General features: G+C 45.8%; 1 protein-coding gene across 1 annotated transcript in view; it reads right to left on the reverse strand.

The window, feature by feature from the left end:
- Positions 1–1,080: 1,080 nt before the first annotated feature.
- LOC124716811 (transcription factor HES-4-B-like) overlaps positions 1,081–24,647 on the reverse strand; it is a 67,887-nt gene continuing 44,320 nt past the window's right edge. Inside the window, exons 5-8 of the mRNA XM_047243361.1 lie at positions 20,322–20,439; positions 9,104–9,196; positions 5,188–5,201; positions 1,081–1,231 (exon numbers count right to left, since the gene is read on the reverse strand). Coding sequence (XP_047099317.1) covers positions 1,081–1,231; positions 5,188–5,201; positions 9,104–9,196; positions 20,322–20,439 — 376 coding nt within the window. The remainder of the gene's footprint in view (positions 1,232–5,187; positions 5,202–9,103; positions 9,197–20,321; positions 20,440–24,647) is intronic.

The raw sequence follows: 24,647 nt of genomic DNA on the forward strand, positions 1-24,647 counted from the left end.
TTACTGGATTTCGTTAGGTTGTATTAGGTTTTTCAGAGCTATCCATTATTTGTGTCACCTAGTTGCTCTAGTATTACAAAAAAACATAATTGTAGTTCATTTGCAACTTTGAAGGCTAGATGGAGTTTTGCATTCGTTCTCTTTGTAAAGCGAAGGAACGGAGGAAGGAAGGAAGGAAGGAAGGAAGGGAGGGAGGAAGGAAGGATGGTTACAGTCTAGCGTTCCGTCAACGACGAGATCGTTAGAGACGGAATGCAAGCATAGACTGGAAGAAGATGGGCAGGGGAATCAGCTGTCTCCTTTTCAGAGGATCCATCCAAGCGATGTGGGAAACTCGTGGGAAAACTAAATCTGAAAGGTGGGCTGGTGAGTCGAAATCTAGTCCTCGCAAATGGGAATATGCAGCCTTCTAAAGGGTTCACTTGTTTCGTTGGGGCCATCACCTGTTAAGTTATGGAACAGCTGCTGTGGTATCTGTCACTATTTAGTTTAAGGGAACTGTTGGCAGGTGTTTAAGGATGTTTGTAAAACTTTTTGGCTCGGGGTGTGGCATACGAGAAGAGAATGATTCCAGAATGTTTAATTCCTTAATTGTCTAAACTTAGCAGCGGCTAATCCTATTGACATATAAGTTTTGGGTTCGAATTTTGATCCTTGTTCTGGTGGAACAGCCTGGAACTGGGTCTATTCAGCCTGGTATAGCCAATTGTGAAGTTGGCGAACTGAGTTGAGTCGAAAGGAAAAGAATACGAAGTCACATGGAAAATCTACAAATCGTTCTGATTCAGTTCACTCGTGCCCTATTCATTTTCCACTGGCGCCATTTCACTTGAGAACCCAGCCTAGTTGTCTGCATTGCCTTTTCGACCAACTGTCAAATAGACTAACGAAGCTGTCACAATTAGGAAAATTCTACGTGGTCACATAATTCATACGCTGTGCCTCCTGGCAGCTCTACGTGGAAATGTCTCTAGACTCTTCTTCGTGTGTTGCTAGAAAGCCTACAGTCCGTGGCAGGTTGGCGAGTGTCCAGTCTGGCGTCGGACGACCTGCAGTGGCTTGAGAGTCCTGGGCTGCAGCCTACCACGGCCTCCAGACGGGACCCTCCTCGGCTTCCAGCGCTCCAGCGGCGTCCATGGCCGCCTCCGCGGGCTCAGGGGACAGCCTGGCAGCCGCCGTCCCGACCGAGCAGTCGACGGGCTGGTCATCGTCGTCGTCAGCTTCGTCCACCCTGCGAATAACGACTGGTATTGAGCTAAAGGGTCACCACCTGCTACACAGATCAGTAGCGTTCCGTTTTAGTGCGAATAGTTAAATAGAGTAGGAACAATTAACTAGATATGTGGATTGGATAAAAAGTAGTGTCAACACTGTGGGATAATGTCTCTGCGGCCACTGAGTGCCAGTTGTACGTTGCTATGTACTCCAATGCATGTTTGGTTTGGGAAAATATTGTGTGACAACACCGGTCGATACTGAACTGTGTCACCATCAGTCAGGCAAAGATCTTATAATCACTTTAAGCATGACCTCCATCCTTTTTTCTTACTGTACATTGTTAGCCATTCGGAGATCATGAGGTCTGTAAAAGTCTGATAAAATTCTAATTGCAAGCCGTCCAGTCAAGGCGATTTGTTTGCTGCCCTTTTTTGAGTGCCCCCAATATGTCATCTTCCGTGATCGGTTTCAGGAGCAGTCCCTCATGCATCTGGTTCAGTCTCACCCATATTGGTCGCACGATACCCTCCCACAGCAGAGAATCTGTGTAGGCACCAGTGAACAGCCGACGAAATCTGTCCAGAAATGATGAAACTACATCCCTTCTGATGTCAGATGCAAAACGTCTGCAGTATGGAATGCATTAATCAGTTTGGCGAACTTATCGTTTCTCACATATCCCATGTTCACTGATGGAGGTTTCCTTGCCATACCCACCAAGCATATGAACCTTATAGGTGGACCCTCCATCCTGTGACGTGTGAGAGTGACAATGTGTGCCTTAACACGGTTGACTTCACCATAAAACTGTGGAGATGGCACATGCAATGACAGCTCACGAATCACCTTGTAATAATAGTCTATTGGGTCCCAGTGCTACTGCATGTTTCCTCAAACATACTTAATAAGAGTGCGACATAAAGTCGGCATTGTCACAATCGATGAGAAGGAAGTCCATTCATGGTGTCATCATGGGTCAACATTGCATGGCAATATGCCACATGTGTAGCCTTGTAGTCATCCATCAGTATTCGTGGCACCCACCTGGAGGACGATTTTGCATTTTCAGGTCCTCATGCAGGAGTGTGTGCACAGATCCGAAGGAAATGCCAACTTTGGAGACGATGTGTTCCATACTCATTAGGCGATCCTCCAAACGACCTTCTCCACTTGCTCGATCATGCCATCAGACCAGCTGGTGCAAGGCCGAGATTGTCTCAGTTTGTCACCAAATGACGTTCTGTCTTCTTTGAACTGTCATATCCATGATCATACATTACACACATCCATAACACCATCACCACACGTCACTCTACTCGCGATAAATATCAATTGTTGCCACACCATGCAAATGGAGTAAAGGAATTATTAGAGGCTGTTCTTATAATGAAAACGTCGTCATTGTCAGTAAAAAAAAACAGCCGTGACTCTCGCTGCTGCCACTAGAGTTCTGTGTGCCATACAGTGCTTGCATCCCTGTCATGCATTCACAATGAGTGCATGCGCATTTCAAAACAAATCACATATATCTACTTGTTTCGAGACCTGAGAAAAAAATGGGAGATTTTATAACTTGAAAATGAACTTGTATTTCGTAAATACTGGGGTTGGATAAAAAGCAGTGGGAACACTGCTGTAAAATGAAGGATGTGCATCCAGTGGCATGTGTGCTGTCTGTAGCTGATAGCAGTAGGTCAGCCAAAGTAAATCAGCGAGGGTCAACGACTGTGTTTGAGTCGGTTGCAGTGTAAACTGTCTCAAAATGCGGGAGGCCAGTTCAAGCGCCACACTAGTATGTTTAGTAAACACGAACAGCATGCATGGAGCAAGACTGAAGTGACATTCGGTCGGAGCGTGTTTTGGGATTATCGGGATGTCATTCCAGATCAGCCCCATTTGAGAGGCCCACTGAGCTCCCTACCTCCTTGCTGTACTGTATCTCATCATCCTTCATGACAACTTACGATGACACACAACGAACTGCATACATGAGTGTTGACAATACTATAACATCCACTACATTCACCCAGTATGGGTCTGTGTGGTTATGACTTAGTCGTCAAAATGGAGAAAGCTCTTTATGGCATGTGCTATAACAGAAGAGACGACATCATCTATGTCGTAGGGTGGTCCTTGCGAAATATCGACAGAGATCGGCACACTGATGGCGTACAACACCTCCACCTGCATGGGGAAAGATGATCAAGATACAGAGCGATTATATTGAGGGTATCTAACATGGTGAACGTCTGTCAATATAATCTGGTGGAATGCATTAATCAGCAACGTACAACTGGCACTCAGTGGCCGCAGAGACATTATCCCACTGGTTACCACCTTTGATCGAGCTTTTGACTGGATTAATCAGAACTTCCTAACATTGTTCATGTGCCACATGGCGTTTCCACCCATTTTTATCCAGATCATTATGCAGTGCTATGGGATGTGGTCCCCAAAATGATAATGAACGCCTGAGATAGGGAACCTATTCCGATTATGAGCACGATAAAAAAAAGGCTGCCTGCTATCAATGGTCCTCTCTGTGGTAGCGCTTGAGCCACTCATGAACAGGCTGAGGCAGATGCTCACTGGCACGGAGATGAGGGATAACTCATCAGTCGAGCAGATGCAGACAACCTACTGTTCTTCATGTGGTTGACAGAGGAAGGTCCTCCAATTCAGTCACACAGTATGGAATCATGGCGAAAGTGTTCTGAATACAGCGAAATCTGGGATAATGCCCATTTCACAAGGACTGGATGGGGACATCGGCCCTTTACGAGTGGTGCAAATGTTAAGATGCCTGGGGATTCCATCCACCCGTGATCTACAAAGGACTGCCATGGCGAGTTATAGGCATCTGCTCCAGATTATTCACGTTCGGGTGCGAGATAATTCTTTACAAGTGCTGGGCGTGATACAATTCATGCAATATGTCAACATGCATGTTTTGTCATGGCTGACACATATTGCACAGTTATTTCAACTGCCGTCGGGAACCGTGGATCGCCAGGTGGCAATCTTCGGATATTTTGACAGTTGCAGGATGATACTCAAGGTCTGTTATGCCACTCTAACCCTCGGCACGTGGGACAGTGGCCTTGGTCTTACATATGTCCACCTTAAGGCTTCAGCCCTGTTCATGTGGGCGATGTTCAGAATATGGTACCGTCGGACACATGCGATAACGTCGGCAACTGACTGGCGAGCTAATGCCATGCTCTCAAGTATCGCCTGCTCCAGTCGCTGTAACTTACTTGTATTGCAACGTTTCTTGGAGACTGTAGCTATGTCTGCCATGAGCCGCCGCCGTTCAGAGGACCGACAGTGCGAGACAGCTATCGCTCCTTAATGCAGTATCACGACAAGAACGTGATGGTACAGCGATATCCAATGAGAAACTGGCCCACTCTCTGGCGTTGTGTGTACCCACCGTACTTGAGCTTGGCGGCTCGATCTTCGTGCTATGTTCTCTTTAATCACAAGTGCATGACACGGGCCAGACTGCACATCATAAACATGGCTGATTCGTCTCTTTGCACACGTTGCAGGACGATGGACACGGATGAATACTGTGTCTGGTGTGCAGAAAAGCCATGTAAGTGTGGACTCTGATGTATTGTATCATAGCCTTCCTTCGCTATACCACTTAGACAGAGACCACATTGGTGGTGATTCTCTATCTGGATATGACATACTTCCCTTGACAAAAAAATCAATGCAATCAAATGGCTCTGAGCACTATGGGACTTAACATCTATGGTCATCAGTCCCCTAGAACTTAGAACTACTTAAACCTAACTAACCTAAGGACATCACACAACACCCAGTCATCACGAGGCAGAGAAAATCCCTTACCCCGCCGGGAATCGAACCCGGGAACCTCAATGCAATCAACTGGATTTCAAGGATAGCGGTAAGTCGCGTATATGATGGCAATGGAATGGAGATGCTGCAATATGAACTCACGAGAAGATACAGCGCTGAATGAAATATGAAACACATTATGCCAATTTCTTGAGAAGATCCTCCCAACAGATGGGGCGTGCCAGCTCCGAGAAGTTTTACTGAATAGTTACTTTCGATTCGATACACGAACGAATGCAGCTGTTCTAACAAAATAAGGTGTTTGCATTTCCTGAATGGAAACTGGTGTAAAGGTACTCACTGTCCTGTTGTGTAATTGCTCTGTTGATACTTTGTTCAACCTCTGTTCTTCCTAAGTACCTCAAAAATTCTCTTTGGGATTGATTTTGTTAGGGTTTATGGTTCTTGCAGTGAAATTGTCACCCACTCTTCTCGTACCGCACTTTTCAGATCACATAAGGCCTCATATTCTCTTCCATTGCGGTAAACACTCCTTGCAAGCATTGGGCAATGGTTTGCCACGGGGTTCATATCCAGGCTACGTCCAGGCCAGGGCAAGACATCGATACCTTTATCTTCAAATTACTTTTATTTGTAGCAGAAACATGCACAGATGCATTATATTGTTGAAACATTAGAGTTCCGTTCCCTAAGTCATCATATATTCTAATCAGTTCTCTCCCTAACATCTTAGTGTACATTTGTGTTGATCATTCAAGCAAGACGTGATTTGCCTTTGGCGCAGAAGGCTGCCCAAATCATAGCACTTCCACCAACAAAATTTCTTCTCACTATTACCTGCTGTTCCGTTCTCACATAATGTCAATAATATTGAAATCCATCCCGCCAATCTAAATTGAATTTCTTCTCATCACTGAAGATAGCTTTATCCCATTCTGAAGTCCAGCAAACCTCAATAAGGCCCATTTATGTTTCGGTATTAGAGCAGGTTGCTGCAGTAGGTTCTTGAAAGCAAGATGTTTGTCATTTGACAAGATTTGTCGTACACGTCTGATAGCTGCCGATAACTGTAAATCCTCAACAAGTTGAAAAGAATAACGGATTGTGACCCCTGGCTTTGCATAATAGTAACCGTTCGATGCCTCAAATAATTTTTTGATTAGACTGTCCATACCGTGCGCCAAATCTAACGAAATTATCGATCACTGTGTTTGTGTGGTTCAACTTCTTGGCGATTTCACATTTAAAGAGTCCCATTTCCTTGTACACATCAATTTTTGCTTTTTTTATCACATGATAACTGTTTTCCATGAGGTATTATCACAACCGGTCACTTACAGTGTCTGTTGCCCATCCGTAGTAAGGGCACGTATGCACACGCTAACACCACACAGAGCTGACTGCCTTTATACTGAGTTTCTCCCTCTACCACCTGAATCGTTAATGTCTTGTTATACTCTGTACTACTGACGTCAAATGCAATACTATTTGAATGCATTTGTAAGTACACTGGATCTCATGCTCTTGCACATAAACTGTACTGACAACTATTCCAGCTGACAATGTTAGTTTCACTGTAAACATCCAGGACTTTACACTGAATTCCGCCACTGCATGCAATGTTACAGGAGGCCTCTGGACAGTCTGTCCTTCCCTACATCACAGGTCGAAGATGGTTTAAATTGTTGAACGAGGGGACTCAATCAACTGCCCTTACTGCAGAAAACACTGCTGCTGTCACAGTGAGAGAACATCGGCGAATAATATTACCAACACTTTCTCAAATTGTGAAAATTTCATTGGGTATCACCCAAAAATTTTCACTGGAGGAACATTCCTGTGTGGTGGGTTCCATGGCATGTACTGAATATCTTTCAAAAATCTTTGTGGAGTACATTCTTCACCCTCCCTATTGTCTGAATTTAGCCCCGTATAACTTTTTTCTAGGCCCTACTCTGAGGGAACACCTTCGCCGGAGACATTTTCCACATCGAAAGCAGTAGTGATCGCTGCAGAGGAGATTCTGATGGACCTTCCGAGAATGGTTACCAGCATATTTTTGCAGACAGGCAGTAATGCTGGGACAAGTCGTCACATCCAAAGGAGAATATCTAGAGAATGATCATCAGAATTATGGGCATGACCAAAGGTACACTGTAAAAAAAATTATGATCATTCTTTACTGAACAGTTGTATATCAAACAAAGAGTTGAGGACGTTGGATGCAGTTGGATGCAACTGCTACACCAAACTGAAAATAAAATGTGATTGTGTGGCATTTTTGGCCAGGAGACCCAATCTGGAGCTGTCCAGCTGCTTAGTGCAGGTCTTTTTATTCGGCACCACATCGACGGCTTGCACGTCGACGATGATGGAATGATGATGACAACGCACCCAATCCTTGAGCGGATAAAATCTCCAAACCAGTCGAAAGACCGACCTGAATCAATCACATGTCAGTCAGCTGAGCTGATCGCTCGACTATGGAGGTGGACAATGAGACAAACGAGTTGGCACAAGACAGGAACTCGTGGTGGGGCATATTGAACCAGACTTAAGGCTGATAGAAAAGAAAACTGGAAGACATTCTCCTTTTGTGCAGTCTGGATATGACGTGAGACATTACATTCAGAGCAGTAGGTCGAGGGACAAGAGTTGCCATTACCTGGAGGACTGTGCAAGGACTTCCAGCGAGCCAGGTCCAGTGACAAAAGAGGTGGCAGAGGGGAGGAATATGTGGTGGGTCACATCAGTGACGTGAGATGTAACACTTAGGACAGCATGTCGGAGGCTAGGGGTCGCCATTACCTGAAGGACTGCCTGAGGATATCCAGAGAGCTGGGCCAGCAACGAAAAGTTGCTAGAGAGGATCTTGTGGCAGGCCACATCAAACTGGTGGGAATAACTGGAAGATAATCTGGTATTCTGCAGTCTGGATATGACGAGAGACGTTACATGTAGGACAGTACCTCGGGGACCAGCAGTTGTAGTTACCTGGAGGAGTCCATGAGGACTTCCAGCGAGCCAGGTCCAGTCATAAGAGAGGTGGCAGAGGGGAAGAATGTGTGGTGGGACGCATCAATGACAGGAGAGGTTACATTTAGGACAACAGGTCGGAGGCCAGGGTTCGCCATTGCCTAGAGGACTGCCTGAGGACTTTCAGCGAGCTGTGCCAGCAGGAGAGGAACTTGTGGCAGGCCACATGGAACTGATCAAGTCACTAATGGGGAAACACTGGAAAAGAATCTGGTATTCTGCAATCTGGATATGACAAGAGACGTTACATGTAGGATAGTGCCTCGGGAGCCAGGAGTTGTAGTTACCAGGAGGACTATATGAGGACTTTTGGAGAGCCGGACCCAGTGAAGAACGAGTTGGCAGAGGAGAGAAACTTGTGTCAGGCCACATCGAACAGGTCAGGAGACTGATGGGGAAAAACTGGAAGAGGATCTGGTATTCTGTAATCTGGATATGACGAGAGACGTTACATGTAGGACAGTGCCTCGGGGGCCAGGAGTCGTAGTTACCACGAGGACTGTGTGAGGACTTTCGGAGAGCTGGACCCAGTGATGAACGAGTTGGCAGAGGAGAGAAACTTGTAGTGGGCCACATCGAACTAGTATGGAGACTGATGGGAGAAAAACTTGGAGGGAATCTCGTGTTATGCAGTCTGGACACGAAGTGAAACGTTACATTAAGGACAGCAGGGTCGCCATTACCTGGAGGACTGCGTGAGGACTTCCGGAGAGCCGGGCCCAGCGAGCGGGGGCGACGGTGCTGTGACAGAGGCGGCGCGGGAATCCGGCCGACCTCCAAAGACCGCAGAGCCCGGGGGCGACGGCAGGGGCGGCGCGGCGGCCGCGGACGAGGTGGGCGGCACGGGGGTGGAGGGCCCAGCGGCGGCGGCAGCGGAGGCGGCGGCCGCTGCGGCGGCGGCTGCGGCAGCGTCCCAGGCGGAGGCGGGCCGCGGCGCGAACAGCGCCGGCGACAGCTGCGGCGGCGGCGGGGGCGGCACGCCGTGGTGCAGGTGGTGGCCCAGCGCCTGCATGTGGGAGGCGGCGGCGGCGGCGGCGGCGGCCAGCTGCACGTAGTGCGACGGCAGCAGGAACACCAGCTGGCCGTCCGGCAGCCGCGACGGAATCACCTGCTGCTGCACAGACCAGCCCACATTCCCACTGTGGTGCATCTCCTCGCACTATCTGCTCAGTTCCTACTTGCTAAAATGGCTAACTGCTCGGTGCAAGCTTGTACACACATCAAAAAAATTATCCCACCACTCCAATATGCGTTGCAGGTGTGTCTATTTTGTAACTGTCCTGTACTGCTCGGAAGGTCACTTGTGATGTTGTTTGTAAAGACATGCACAGTTACCATTAACGCTATTCAATTGAAAATAAAGCATCAGTAGTACCAGATTGCAGACATCTTTGGAAGAGTAGAATGAACATCCATCACGCCACTGAGGACAATCCCGACAGATGATCGGATCAATATTACGTGTAGAAGGCTTGTCAACTGAGGAATTTTATCAGTGTGTGCACTGGAGTCAAAGTGACGAGGTGTGAACATGGAATCAGTCCCAACTGACAGGCAGTGTTGAGGATTAACACCCCACAGGCATCCATTTTCGAGAGGTGCTCAGGATGGTCGATATCTACAACATTTGTATCAAAGCAACTGTCAGTTGAGTGCCCCAGAACCAAATTCAGCGATCACAGAGGCTACAGGACGTCGTATATCACCTCAAGATTTTACAGGACGAGGACATTTACGCGAATCTTCATTTCCAACAACCGTGAAGAGCGCCACATCATACATCACTACGCCACAACATGTGTGGGATCGATTGAAATGAACTGTTTTTGGACGTCGACAACGACCATGGACATCGTGCTACTCATGCAGAATCACTACTGAAGAGTGGGACAGCTTAGACCAGGGCTGAATTGATGGTCTCATCCCTGGTGTATGCCACGACGGATTCACGCCTGCATCCGAGCATCTCGACATTCCACCATGTACTGACGTTTCTCAGGAGTTCCGTGAAATACCTGCATGGAACTGTTGGTTTTTTTTTCATTGGGGATCTGGACCCATTTCAAACGCATGTATACGGTTACCTCAAAGCCAATTTTAGTATCTGAGACACGAATTTCGAAATAACGGGGAGAACTAAAATTTTTGTAGATGTCTTTATACATTGTCTGTCAAAAAAGTTCCAAGCCCCGTTTTATTCGTGACGTCAGTGTTGCAATTTACGGTGGCGCCCTGAACAAACAACTGTAAACAACAGATGTGCAGCCAATTTTGAGCAGGCAGTGTTAAGTAGTGTACATGTGGATGTAGTGTACACACAAATTACAATGCAGTAATATGTCTAAACCGCGTGTTCGATAAATTCTGCAGAATATTTTGAAGAAGAGAGAAGCGCGTGCAAAACTTGTTCCACATACCTTGCCTCCCGAACAGAGAAGGCGATGCGTGGACGCCTGTCACAGTCTGATTGAAATGCGAAATGTGGGCGGTTCTCTTCTAGAAAAATCATCAGACCTGACGAGATTTGGTTTAACAATACGAAACTACTGTGAATTTTATCAGCGCAGCATTTCACAAAAAGGGTTAAAGCTTCGACGACGTAGTCGATATTCGAGACAATGTGACGCGCGAGTTGAACAATATCCCAGTGAAGGTCTCTTCTGACAGTTACACATGGCAGTATGAAAATTTTTTTGCGATGGATTAAATTCCTCCCGAACAGGCAAGGGAGGCCCAACGGTACGACCGGCCGCCGTGTCATCCTCAGCCCATAGGCGTCACTGGAGGCGGATATGGAGGGGCATGTGGTCAGCACACCGCTCTCCCGGCAGTATGTCAGTTTACGAGACCGGAGCCGCTACTTAGTCAAGTAGCTCCTCAGTTTGCCTCACAAGGGCTGAGTGCACCCCGCTTGCCAACAGCGCTAGGCAGACCGGATGGTCACCCACCCAAGTTCTAGCCCAGCCCGATAGCGCTTAACTTAGGTGACCTGACGGGAACCGGTGTTACCACTGCCGCAAGGCATTACAACTGCCATTTTAACATTTCTCTATTCTATTTTTTAATTCCCATCTCGAAACTTCTTGGACTGGCGTCGTTTGAGGGTCACTCCAAAATAAAAGCACAATATTTTTTTAAACACCTAGTTTTTTACATACTTTTGATATTTTTACAGTATATTGACAAGCTGTTGACAAGCTAAACGTAATTTTTTGACGTAATCTTCATCCACTTCAATCGCCTTACGCCACTGTGAAACTAACAAGGGGAGGTCTCGAGCGGTGGGATCGACTTTTCGAAACTATCTACACTATGTTTGTTTGCACAGAAATATTTGTTTTGCAAATAAAAAATGCCTTCTCTTGCTGCAAGACAAGGAGTTTGTATTTCCAAAGGAAATACATCTATACTGTATCACAGATGAAGGTCCCAAGTATCACATCCTGCAACCATTCACCATAATAGGCCCTCATTTACGCGTTATCGATGAAAAAAAAATTTGTAATTTCGTGTGATGCTCTGAAGATTTAAAAATGATAGGTCGTTTGCATAGCGTAATACTGATACAAGAAGAATGTTATTCGAGAGGTTGTTGGTTCGAATTTTCGTCAGGTACTTTCACATTCGTTATTTTTTAATCTTCATCCAAATGACTTTGATCATTTTTTACTCAATTAACGGATTTAAATGTAATTATTTTATTTCTATTCTTCTATCACTTCATTTTAATCGCAGTATTAACTTTTCCAATTGCTATCATTTTGTCTTCCTCTCAGTCTTTTTCCAGTTGGAATGTTTGTACATATGAATTTAGTTTTTTCATTTATCTAGAATGATATTTAAATATTCCAAAATGCCAATGTACCGATTAAAAAAACCAAAAGACGAAATAATATATATATATGCAATGGCGCCAAAAATGTAATAGTGGACACAAGATGTACATTCTCTGGGATGGTAATCGTCATACAAACATTTAAGACATAAATTTTTATTGCTGTACGTATAAAGTAATGCAGATGAAGATTTAAACGAAAGGATTCTTAATAAAATGAAATTCAACCAAAATGAGGAACAGACATAATGAATGCAATAAGATACATGAAAATACGGGATGATGAAACGGGCGAAATTTAATCGACGTTAATACATGGAAATATTTAAAATCACATGCACTATGGTTCCAAGTGGAAAAAGAATTGTAGGAAGACAAAATGAAAGCAACTGAAAAATTTTAAACGGTAATTAAAATGAACAAAGGAACAGAAATAAAAAATTACATTTAAACCCATTAATTGAATAAAAACAAAGATCAAAGTGCTTTAGGTAAAGGTTAAAAAATAAAAATTTGCGAAGCGCCTGACGACATTCGAAGCCCTAACCTCTCGCATGTGAGGCTTATCCTGAGGCCATTACGTAAGCGACCAGTTTCTGTGGAATTTCTAGTTTGAAGCTCAAGAGCATTACGCAAAATTCCAAATTTTTTCCTCTATTGCTCGCTAACGAGTGCCCGCCAGGGTGAATGGCTCCAGAGTATCACAACAGGGACCTTAAACTGCATCACCATGTAGATGGTTTCCAAAAGGGGGTCCCACCATTGGGGACCTCTCCTTGTAAGAATTGCACAGGGCAGAAGTGAACACCAGCGCATTTGAGCGAGGGCCTAACAGTATTCACAGGGAATCTTCATCTTCAAACCTCAATGCATCAGTTTACTGAAGAGTTTTACCGAAGAGCATGTCATTCTCAATGGAGAGAAGTCTTCTGAAGTAAGAGTGATTTCGGGTGTGCCGCAGGGGCTGTCATAGGACCGCTGCTATTCACAATATACATAAATGACCTTGTGGATGACATCGGAAGTTTGCTGAGACTTTTTGCGGATGATGCTGTAGTATATCGAGAGGTTGTAACAATGGAAAATTGTACTGAAATGCAGGGGGATCTGCAACGAATTGACGCATGGTGCAGGGATTGGAAATTGAATCTCAATGTAGACAAGTGTAATGTGCTGCGAATACATAGAAACAAAGATCCCTTATCATTTAGCTACAATATAGGTCAGCAACTGGAAGCTGTTAATTCCATAAATTATCTGGGAGTGGGCATTAGGAGTGATTTAAAATGGAATGATCATATAAAGTTGATCGTCGGTAAAGCAGATGCCAGACTGAGATTCATTGGAAGAATCCTAAGGAAATGCAATCCGAAAACAAAGGAAGTAGGTTACAGTACACTTGTTCGCCCACTGCTTGAATATTGCTCACCGGTGTGGGATCCGTAACAGATAGGGTTGATAGAGGAGATAGAGAAGATCCAACGGAGAGCAGCGCGCTTCGTTACAGGATCATTTAGTAATCGCGAAAGCGTTACGGAGATGATAGACAAACTCCAGTGGAAGACTCTGCAGGAGAGACGCTCAGTAGCTCGGTACGGGCTTTTGTTTAAATTTCGAGAACATACCTTCACCGAGGAGTCAATCAGTATATTGCTCTCTCTTACTTATATCTCGCGAAGAGACCAACAGGATAAATTCAGAGAGATTAGAGCCCACACAGAGGCATACCGACAATCTTTCTTCCCACGAACAATACCAGACTGGAATAGAAGGGAGAACCGATAGAGGTACTAAAAGTACCCTCCGCCACACAGCGTCAGGTGGCTTGCGGAGTATGGGAGTAGATGTAGAAGAGATGGTAATCCCACGGTGCCAAATGAGTGCAAGAGGGTGGGTGTTTTTGTCCATTGCTTCTTTGTGGGTATTCGTTAACATTCTCAGAACCCAAACTTTTTTCAGCTTGCACTGTCTCAATATTCTGCACACACTCCCGCCTCTTCTTTCCGCTCGGACTGACACTTGTTTCACTTACACGCATTTGACAGCCAAAACCAGAAATGTGAATATGCCACGTGTTGTGAGGAGTCCGTGAAGTGCTCGGTCTTGATAACCTGCTTGCCCATCTACTGGTTGTACTGCCCCAAGCAGCACGTGGAAAAATGTAAATTAATGACGATGAGTAGAAAAAAACAAACACGTAACGTTCAGGTACACCATTACTAGTGTCCTGCATAACACAGTCACGTCGTTTAAATATCTGGGCGTAACACTGCAATGTGATATGAAATGGATTGAGCATTTGAGGACTGTGGTAAGAAAGGCGAATTGTTGACTTCGGTTTATTGGGAAATTTTTTAGGAAAGTGTGGTTCACCTGTAAAGGAGACCGCATATATGAGAGTGGTGCGCCGGCCGCGGTGGCCAAGCGGTTCTAGGCGCTTCAGTCCGGAACCGCGCGACTGCTACGGTCGCATGTTCGAATCCTACCTCGGGCATGGATGTGTGTGATGTCCGTAGGTTAGTTAGCTTTAAGTAGTTCTAAGCTCTAGGGGACTGATGACCTCAGATGTTAAGTCCCATAGTGCTCAGAGCCACTTGAGATTGGTGCGACCTATCCTTGAATACTGCTCGAGCGTTTGGGATCAGTACCACGTCGGGTTAAAGGAAGACATCGAGGCAGTTCAGACGCAGGCTGCTAGATTTGTTAACGCCAGGTTCGAACCACACGCAAGTCCTATAGAGATGGTTTGCGAACTCAAATGGGAATCCATGGAGGTGACGATCATTTCGAAGTACACTATTACGAAAATTTAGAGAATCGACATTTGAAGCTGACTGCAGACGATTTTGCTGTTGTAAACATACAGGGTGTCCCCATAAAATGTATACGGTATTTTACATCTCATAACTACAACGTCTTTTTTCCCTTTTTCGGGTGTGACAGCTTGAAAAACGGCTGAAAGCAGTCTGGATCTTGAGCAACAAAAGTTCATTCTGAGACGATACTGAGACTGAGAACGTAAGTGAAGTGCAAAGATATTTCAGAATGAAGGTTCAACGAGATGTACCAACTAGACTCACAATTATTCGTCAGTGACCTAAAACTGAGGAAAAAGGACATGTCCAGAATGAATGAGTTGAAAGCAGCCACTGAAAACGAATGTGCCAAAAGACCAACTGCAACGGTTAGGAAGATGTTGGATTTCATCGGTCAGCATTATCAGTTGTTTCTGGACCACAATGGCTAACAATTTCAACACTTTCGATAAATGGTTTGCTTTTACATTTGTTCACATTATTTTGTATTTGGAAATTTTATCGTACCTTAATAAATATTAGCGTACTGGGATAAAAAATATACACATTTTTTGGGACACCCTGTGCATTGCGTGTAAGGACCACGAAGATAAGATACGAGAAATTAGGGTTCACACGAAGGCATAAGGACTGTCGTGTTTTCCCTCGCTCTATTTGCGAGTGAGACAGGAAAGAAAGTGAATAGTAGTGATACAGGTACCCTCCGCCACGCGCCGTACGGTGGCTTGCGAATTATCTATGTAGATGCAGATGTACACTACTATTCATTAAAACTGCTACACCACGAAGAAATGCTAATGATAAACGGGTATTCATTGGACAAATATATTATACTAGAGGTGATATGTGATTACATTTTCACGCAATTTGGGTGCATATATCCTGAGAAATCAGTACCCAGAACAACCACCTCTGGCCGTAATAACGGCCTTGATACGCCTGGGCATTGAGTCAAACACAAATCGGATGGCACGTACAGGTACAGCTGCCCATGCAGCTTCAACATGATACCACAGTTCATCAAGAGTAGTGACTGGCGTATTGTGACGAGCCAGTTTCTCGGCCACCATTGACCAGACGTTTTCAGTTGGTGAGAGATCTGGAGAATGTGCTGGCCAGGGCAGCAGTCAAACATTTTCTGTATCCAGAAAGGCCCGTACAGGACCTGCAACATGCTGTCGTGCATTATCCTGCTGACATGTAGGGTTTCACAGGGTAGAGCCAGGGGTCGTAACACATCTGAAATGTAATGTTCACTGTTCAAAGTGCCGTCAATGCGAACAGGAGGTGACCGAGACGCGTAACCAATGGCAACCCATACCATCACGCTCGGTGATACGCCAGTATGGCGATGCCGAATACATGCTTCCAATGTGCGTTCACCGCGATGTCGCCAAACACGGCTGCGACCATCACGATGCTGTAATCAGAACCTGGATACATCCGAAAAAATGACGTTTTGCCATTCGTGCACCCAGGTTCGTCGTTGAGTACACCATGGCAGGCGCTCCAGTCTGTGATGCAGCGTCAAGGGTAACCGCAGCCATGGTCTCCGAGCTGATTGTCCATGCTGCTGCAAACGTCGTCGAACTGTTCGTGCAGATTGTTGTTGTCTTGCAAATGTCACCATCTGTGTACGCAGGGATCGAGAGGTAGCTGCACGATCCGTTACAGCCATGCGGATAAGATGCCTGTCATCTCGACTGCTAGTGATACGAGGCCCTTGGGATCCAGCACAGCGTTCCGTATTACCCTCCTGAACCCACCGATTCCATATTCTGCTAACAATCAGTGGATCTCGATCAACGTGAGCAGCAACGTCGCGATACGATAAACCGCAATCGCGATAGGCTACAATCCGACCTTAATCAAAATCGGAAACTTGATGGTATGCATTTCTCCTCCTTACACGATGCATCACAACAACGTTTCACCAGGCAACGCCGGTCAACTGCTGTTTGTGTATGAGAAATCGGTTGTGAAACTTTCCTCAATTCGGCACGTTGTAGGTGTCGCCAACCTTGTGTGAATGCTCTGAAAAGCTAATCATTTGCATATCACAGCATGTTCTTCCTGTCGGTTAAATTTCGCGTCTGTAGCACGTCATCTTCATGGTGTAGCAATTTTAATGGCCAGTAGTGTAGATGTAGATCCCCAAACACTCTGTTCATTCTCTTGCGAATGTCTGTGACGGTCTCGTTCTCAGAACATAGGAACTCTGCAACAGCTCGTCACTTCGGACAAACATCAAGTTCAACAGCCATCTAGATGGAGGACGACCACAGCGCGAATTGCAGGAACAGGTTCAATTAAATATGAATATAAGTGAGGACAATGCCGCTATGACCTCCATGCGTAGTAAAGACATAGAACAAAAGTTGAGTTTTCGAAAGAATGGTTGTGGATTTCATTTGGAGCGACCCTCGTAAATGATGTCACTGAAGCAGCTTGTCCGAAAGCCGCGTTTCCACGTGCAACTCATTAAGCGGTGCCTCTCAAGGGCTGTCACGGTAACTGCGTGTGCAAACACGCATGGTCGTGTGACTCCAGTGACGGCACATTTAGCAGAGCCACTGAAAGATAAAGTCGTTTTAACTTTGTGACATCACTTTCCTTCCCCCCCCCCCCCCCCTCCCGCCCAACCCCTCGTCCGAAACAGATTAGCCTAATTTGGCAACCATCCTGTGGCTGAATTTCGGTTTTCGTGTTAGTTAAGGACCAGTCCAGTGAATCTGAGAAAGGAAGTAACAAGGTTTGTCCCGCTAGTACGAAGGAAAACTAGCCAAAGTTGCAAATTTCACTTTTTTTTGTTTACTTGAGCACTATTTCCAGGGCGGGACCCACTTTCAAATAATTCAAGGTTTTTTTTTAAATTACCGCTACCAGTCACAGATTTTGTCAACTATTGTATTACTTATTTATTTAACGACATGTTTCGAGGGTTATACCTCATCTTCAAGCTAAATAGCATTAGAAAAACAGCTTTACAATAAAGTCATACTGCTTTTCGTAAATGCTGTGGTTATCTTTGTTCTTCTGGCGTGGCAATCTCGTTGTGATGACCAAGAGAGCCACGGAAATCGATACACCGCAACTGCCTGTTTACATATCTCTGTATCTGAATGTCTTTGGCACTTCAGTGTAGTTAAGAATGACGTGCTGTGTTCTGTTTGTTCGGAAGTCTTCAGTCCAGTGACAAACCAGGGCTGATATTTTCTAAGCCGGTATTGTGTTCGCTACGCTGCAGAGCTGAACTCTACCGCACGCTTTCTGGAAATAGAGAACACGGCATCAACCCATGCACCTAAGTGTAGACTATCTGGTATCTGGCGATACGAGATCCAGTTGCGCAACGTCCATTGCGAGTGCTGGGAGGTGACTGGCCAGGCGACATTTTGAGGTTAAAGTCGCGTCTGTTAGCTCCCCACTTTTCGTTGAAAGCGTATCTATGGCAGAGTGTCCTCCTGCTGACAAGACGTGGCGTACGAAGCGGCGGTCTGCTCGTCACTCAGGAGCGGACGTGTGGCTTTGCGCCCCCTCGCTGCGGTGACGTAACATCACACGCGGCTGCCGTTTAGCAACAGGTGGCGTGTTAGGATGCTAATGCGGCGAGCGGGAAGCGAAGCGGAGACCAGAGTAGGGGCCGATCAATGAGGGTGAGACGTGTGTGATGGGCCGACCACACACCGCCCCTGTCCGTCAACACCGTACACTGTACACGGTAAAGGCAGTACTGTCGCAGAGGTTCCATCGTTGTGAGGGAGGAGGGTAACCATGCAACTGGCACCTCCGTAGCACCCTAGGAAGTAGCGACCAGCAGGAAAGAAGGCAGTGCCTTCTGCGAGTACCAGCAACCTCACCGTCGATTCTTTAAAGAATCCAATACCCATGAGTAAGGCTAGGTGTCCACGGAATGTGTAAATATGGGACAGACTATCGCAGGGTCTCTTGTGTCACGTTATCTCGCTACAGCACCGTTTACTTCGCTCACGACGTCGTCCGGTGAAATCAGTGCACTTGTCCTTTCGCCCGGAGAGGTTGTCATGTCCTTATCAGATTTTTTTTTCTTTATATATATACAGGAAACGCCAGGGCTTACTACACGGAGAAACAGAAGACGAAGCAACGATGGGTGAATGAAGCAATGGCTGAATGATGTCTGGAAAATTTGCTCACTTACATACGAGAGGCGTTTGAAAAGTCAGTGCAAAGTCCGAGAGATGGCACCAGCGGCGCGTATCGACGTCATGTTTAGTTAGTAGCATCTTTGGAAAGAACGCACACCAAGTTTCACCATATTGGACTATTTCTTTGTGTTTGGCATTCGTGTGAATGAAGGAAGTTGAGTGATAGTCAAAAAATAGACGAAAAAGAATTTCGTGTGGTGATTGAACATTACTTTATGAATGGCAAAACGCCCTAAGGCTATACACCCAGACGAGTAATTTAAAGGAGGGCCTAAACACAGCTGAGAAGATGGAGCATGTAGTTACGTAAAGCAATGACGAGGAAGGACCCACCTGGCAGAAAAGCTGCTCAGCTAGTACAATCTGTAAATCAGAACGAACTGTCGACTAGCTGCCATTTTCAAACTTATGGCACCCTGTTGTACTGAAAAACACTCTATGAAGGTTTAAATAACCCACAGTTGTTCTGGAACGAAGAAATACGGAAATACTGCTGAAGTTGCAAAATGGTGTCTTCATTTCCACACAAATTTTCTGGCCGATTCCACAGTTTTATATGCACCATCAAGTTGACACTTTGTTTGAAATTTGGTAATCTTATGTCTTTCAGTTCGGTAGCACTGTTTGTACTACACGGTCATATTGCTATGGACTCATGCTGTGGATTATCTTCCATGTGTGTAATTATGTTTAGTACCCGCTACTTGGACAACGATTGTCCTTTACTACATTTCACTGAAGACGAAATTTGTTTCTCCTTGTCCAACAAGGATGATGAAGTACTCAGCTCGAAGCCCCACAGTTAGAAGAATATCAACCATGGATAATTTTCCAGCAAGATGAAGCACCCGCCCCCCAAAAACACACACACACTGGGCTTTGAAAGTGCATGATTTCCTGGATGAAACATTTCTGGATCGGTAGATTGGAAGGAACAGTCCAACACCCCGACCACCCCACTCTCCCGACATTACGCCCCTTGACTTTTTTTTTCTGGGGCTACATCAAGGACAGAGTCTTCGTCACACCAGTTGCTGACGTCGACGAACTGAAGGCTAGGATACAAGCCGCTGTGGGTACTGTGACTGTATACACGATACAAAACACCTGGTGCGAACTGGAATACCACCTCGACACTCTCCGAGCTACCAAGGGAGCACACATTGAGGTTAACTAACGTAAGTAGTCTTAAATAAACTAGTAACACTAACCTATGTAATGGCATCAAATTGAAATTATTATGTCAAACGATTATTCTGTAATAATTTGTTATAATCAGGGCAAGACTTAGTGCTCACCCTGTATTAAAAAAAAAAAAAACGCTGCGGCTGGTAGCCACAGTGCAGTAGAGTAGGCAGCAGTACAGTGGAGTAGGTTAGGGAAGGAAAGTAGTGTAGTCACCTGTACGACGGAGAGCAGGGGGTTGGTGGCGTCCAGCGGCGATGCGGGCTCCGGGCTCTGGCTTGCGGACAGCAGGCGGCTACCCAGCAGCGACCCCGGGGATGCCTTCCCACTGGCACTGCAACATGACAAACACTGTGCTGTACCCAGGTTCCCAGCTGTCCACGTCAACCTCTGGCTCTGCACGCCCTTTCCATCAGCTGCCAGCACAACTCCAAAACAGCAAAGTTCTAGGCGAAATTGGACAGACACCTGTGTCCTGTGCGAAAAAGCGAGGTAGACCCGTGCCGTGTTGCCTTGTCTCCTCATGCCAGCCAATAAAAGGCAAGTGACCACGGCAGCTGTGGGCATGCTCACCCGACGACTGATCACCCGGCACGGCACGTTGCAGTGGGCACAGCGACCCACACCCGAAGCGGCCAGCTGAAGCCCAGATCGTCATTTCCATCGTCCAAATCCCAGAACCCATTTGCTAAAAATCTGCTCAAAATCAAACATGCGTACTCCAGTGACAGCAAATCATGGACGGACTACTCCAGTAAGCCTGTTCAGTGTCGTTTGGTCTCTGTGCCAATCAGTTCGGTAGGTAAATGCCCCGAGCAGTAGCATTATTGCAGTCGAACCTCTGTGCAATTCCGTAAGCCATTAGGTAGTGAGTCGATGTGACTCCTGATAAAGCGAGGTAGGCCCATGCCGTGTTGCCTTATCTCCTCGTGCCAGCCAATGAAAGACAAGTGACCACAGCAGCTGTGGGCACGCTCACCTGACGACTGCTCAACCGGCACGGCGCATCGCAGTGGGCACAGCAACCCACACCTGAAGTGGCCAGCTGACATGACTACCAAACACCATATCATATTGTTTTCCACTGCAGGCGCAGGAAGAGCCCTCACAACTTTGCCAATGCCGCCATGGCAGCTGAATTGTCAGTCCCTATCCCCTTTTGATTAGACCCATGTCCCAAGAAGTTAAGAGTTGTTAAAACCTAGAAGAAAAAAACCAACCATTGCATATGATTACTGATAAGAAATATCCAGCAGCAAAAATGAAATTTTCACACTGCAGTGGATTGTGCACTAATATGAAACTGCCGGCCAGAGTGGTCGAGCGGTTCTAGGCGCTTCCGTCCGGAACCACGCGACTGCTACAGTCGCAGACTCGAATCCTGCCTCGGGCATGGATGTGTGTGATGTCCTTAGGTTAGTTAGGTTTAAGTAGCTCTAAGTTCTAGGGGACTGATGACCACAGCAGGTAAGTCCCATAGTGCTCAGAGCCATTTGAACCATTTGAACCATTTAATATGAAACTTCCTGGTAGATTAAAACAGTATGTCAGACCAAGACTCAAACTTGGGACCTTTGCCTTTCGTGGGAAAATTCAGTACTGACTAGAAGTGTTAGTCTTAGTTTTAGGCGCTTCAGTCCAGAACCACACCGATGCTACAGTCGCAGGTTCGAATCCTGCCTCGGGCACGGATGTGTGTGATATCCTTAGTTAGGTTTAAGTAGTTCTAAGTCTAGTGGACTGATGACCTCAGATGTTAAGTCCGATAGTGCTTAGAGCCATCTCTGTTAGTCTTGCAAGTTTTGCGGGAGAACTTCTTTGAAGTTTAGAAGATAGGACACGAGGTACTTGCAGAAGTAAAGCTGTGAGGACGAGTCGTGAGTCGTGCTTCAGTAGCTCAGAGCACTTGCTCACGAAATGCATACGACCCAAGTTCGATTGTCAGTTCGGCATGCAGTTTTAATCCGCCAGGAAGTTTCATTGTTCAGCTGATACAGTCATTTCATGACTTGTTGGACGAAAGTATCTTGAAGCGCAAAGGGATGTCAGTAGGTCTCTGATGGGCCCTCATGTATGTCCACAGTTCCTCAACCAAATTTTGAAGCGCAAAGGGATGTCAGTAGGTCTCTGATGGGCCCTCATGTATGTCCACAGTTCCTAAACCAAATTTTGGGGTGCCCCCCTGCTCAGTCTGTACCTCATCACAAAGTTGCTCTCAAATATTTCATTCGCCTTTGTCGCTCTTGCCTTCTTCTTAACAGTACCATGAACACTGTGTCCACTTCCACAATGTGCAATAACATTTATGAACTCGTTTTCCAATTGGATGCATCCCAGTGATTCTTCAGTAAAAGATAATCACTAAATCCAAAACTAAAATTTACTCACTATTTCTAAAATAACAAATTATCTCCACAATCAAAGCAAACCGAACCAAACAAATGGCCTTACTGGCACCTCGCAACCTCTCGGTACAGAAGACGAACAATCGGGAAACGAACCGATCGTTAACACGCCCCAGTAGCATACAGAATAGCAACTTCCGCTACCAGACCGAAAGTGACGTTACTACTGAGGCTAGCCTACATAACGGTACGATATGGAAGATACAGAATAGGGCTACAGGACTCGGCAGTCAGACACCCACAACCTCCACCATAGGCTCGGGTAGTCTCTTACGATTACTTGCCCAGTATTGCCTCAGAAGAGGAAGTTGTGGTCTAGTAGCCATGAAAAACACCCCCACACACGAAACTGGCACTTCATCTGAAAATAATGAGTAAAGAAGTCGCTAAAACGTTGCCTCAATATGATGATGCGTCATGGCTGATTACCTGTGGCGGTTTCGTAAATGACTGTGCTCCTACCTCTCTGTAGAATTCAAAGCCACTTCATCTTGTCTGAAACTACTGGAAGGATCTGGGAAATGTTAGGGCCCAAGATCTGATGAAGGGAAACCAATAATCTACATCACCCTATGGTGGAAACCAACAGTACGATTTTGTGTGCTAAAATAAAGAATTGTGTGATACTGGAGTGTGGGAGCTATGTAAGAGTATATATCATGTAAAGGTGAGAGCAATGGGTTCTTGCGCTGTGTGAGGTCTTGTTTCTGTTGTATTTTGATGATGAGAGAGGTGAAAACCACAGCCTACTTCCTCCAACGGCAGTGAGGGGAACCGCGGGGCTCAATGACTCCATCTTACAACTAGAAAAAATAGTATACATATAAAAATCTTGCAATGATTTGCCAGTAGTCCCCGCATCAGCAGAACGATGTTATCAGTAAAGAAAGCTAGTGAAGTAGAGGATTTTTCACTCTCCTTGTCAGAAAAGTTCCAGGACAGTCTTTTTTTTAAATTTCCGAGTCAGCAGTAGTGAAAAGGAACAAATTTTGTTGCTATGTTACCTAGTATATGTGCTCCCTTGAAATGACCTTCGCCATGTTTCCTCGGCAATTCAGTAGGTGGCAGGACTAAAGAAACACACTGTTTGGGTTATTAGCACATTAGTTACGGTGACGCAATGGCTGCTGATTATCAACCAAGCGTGAACATTAAATTCTGCGTTAAGCTCGGGATAACCGCTAGTGAAATGTGAACAATGATAAAAGCATGCATATGCTGGAGAGGCACTTTCAAGAAGTCGTGCTTTCGAACTGCACAAAAATGTTTGGTTGAAGGCAGGGATTCAGTGCGGATCCCAGAGTTAGTCGCCCGTCTGCTGCCCATACCGATGCAAACGTGGAGCGTGTAAGGCAGTTATTGCAAGAAGACCATCATGAAACTTAATTTGCATCGTAACGTGTGTCGTAAGCTTTTACACTGAATGATCGGGAAAGGGAAAACGTTTCAAATGGCTCTGAGGACTATGGGACTTAACACTGAGGTCATCAGTCCCCTAAACTTAGAACTACTTAAACCTAACTAACCTAAGGACAGCACACACATCCACGCCCGAGGCAGGATTCGAACCTGCGACTGTTTCAGACTGAAGTGCCTAGAACTGCTCGGCCACAGCGGCCGGTGGAAAGGGAAACTTAGTGCAAAACTCGTCTCTCACACACTAACAGATGAACACAAAGAGGAAAGGACTTTCTTCTGTATTAGTGGAAACAGCCAAACGAAACCCCAAATTTCTATCAAAGATTGTCGCTGGAGATGGAAGTTGGTGCGAGCAGTATGAGTCTCGCACAAAGCGTCAAAGTCCAGAATGGTGGAGTCACGGATAACCAGCCTTGAAAAAAGTCAAACCACAAAGATCGTGTACAAAGTCAATGTTGATCACATTCCTTGACATTAAGGGATTATTTGACCACGAGTATTTTCCTTCATCTCAAATAGAGAGCCAAAATCTTTACATCGAAGTCTCGAAACGTTTGCAAGAAGCAATTCGGCGTCGCCGCCCCGATCTGCGGGATTTTCAGGACTGTTTCTTACTGCATGACAATGCAACACCCCATACTCCTTTATCTGTTACCGAGTATCTGGCCAGATATTCTGTTATTGCCACCCATATGCGCCATATTCGCCCGACCTTTCG

The sequence above is a fragment of the Schistocerca piceifrons genome, chromosome 9 (genome assembly GCF_021461385.2).
Source record: "Schistocerca piceifrons isolate TAMUIC-IGC-003096 chromosome 9, iqSchPice1.1, whole genome shotgun sequence".
NCBI lineage: Eukaryota > Metazoa > Arthropoda > Insecta > Orthoptera > Acrididae > Schistocerca > Schistocerca piceifrons.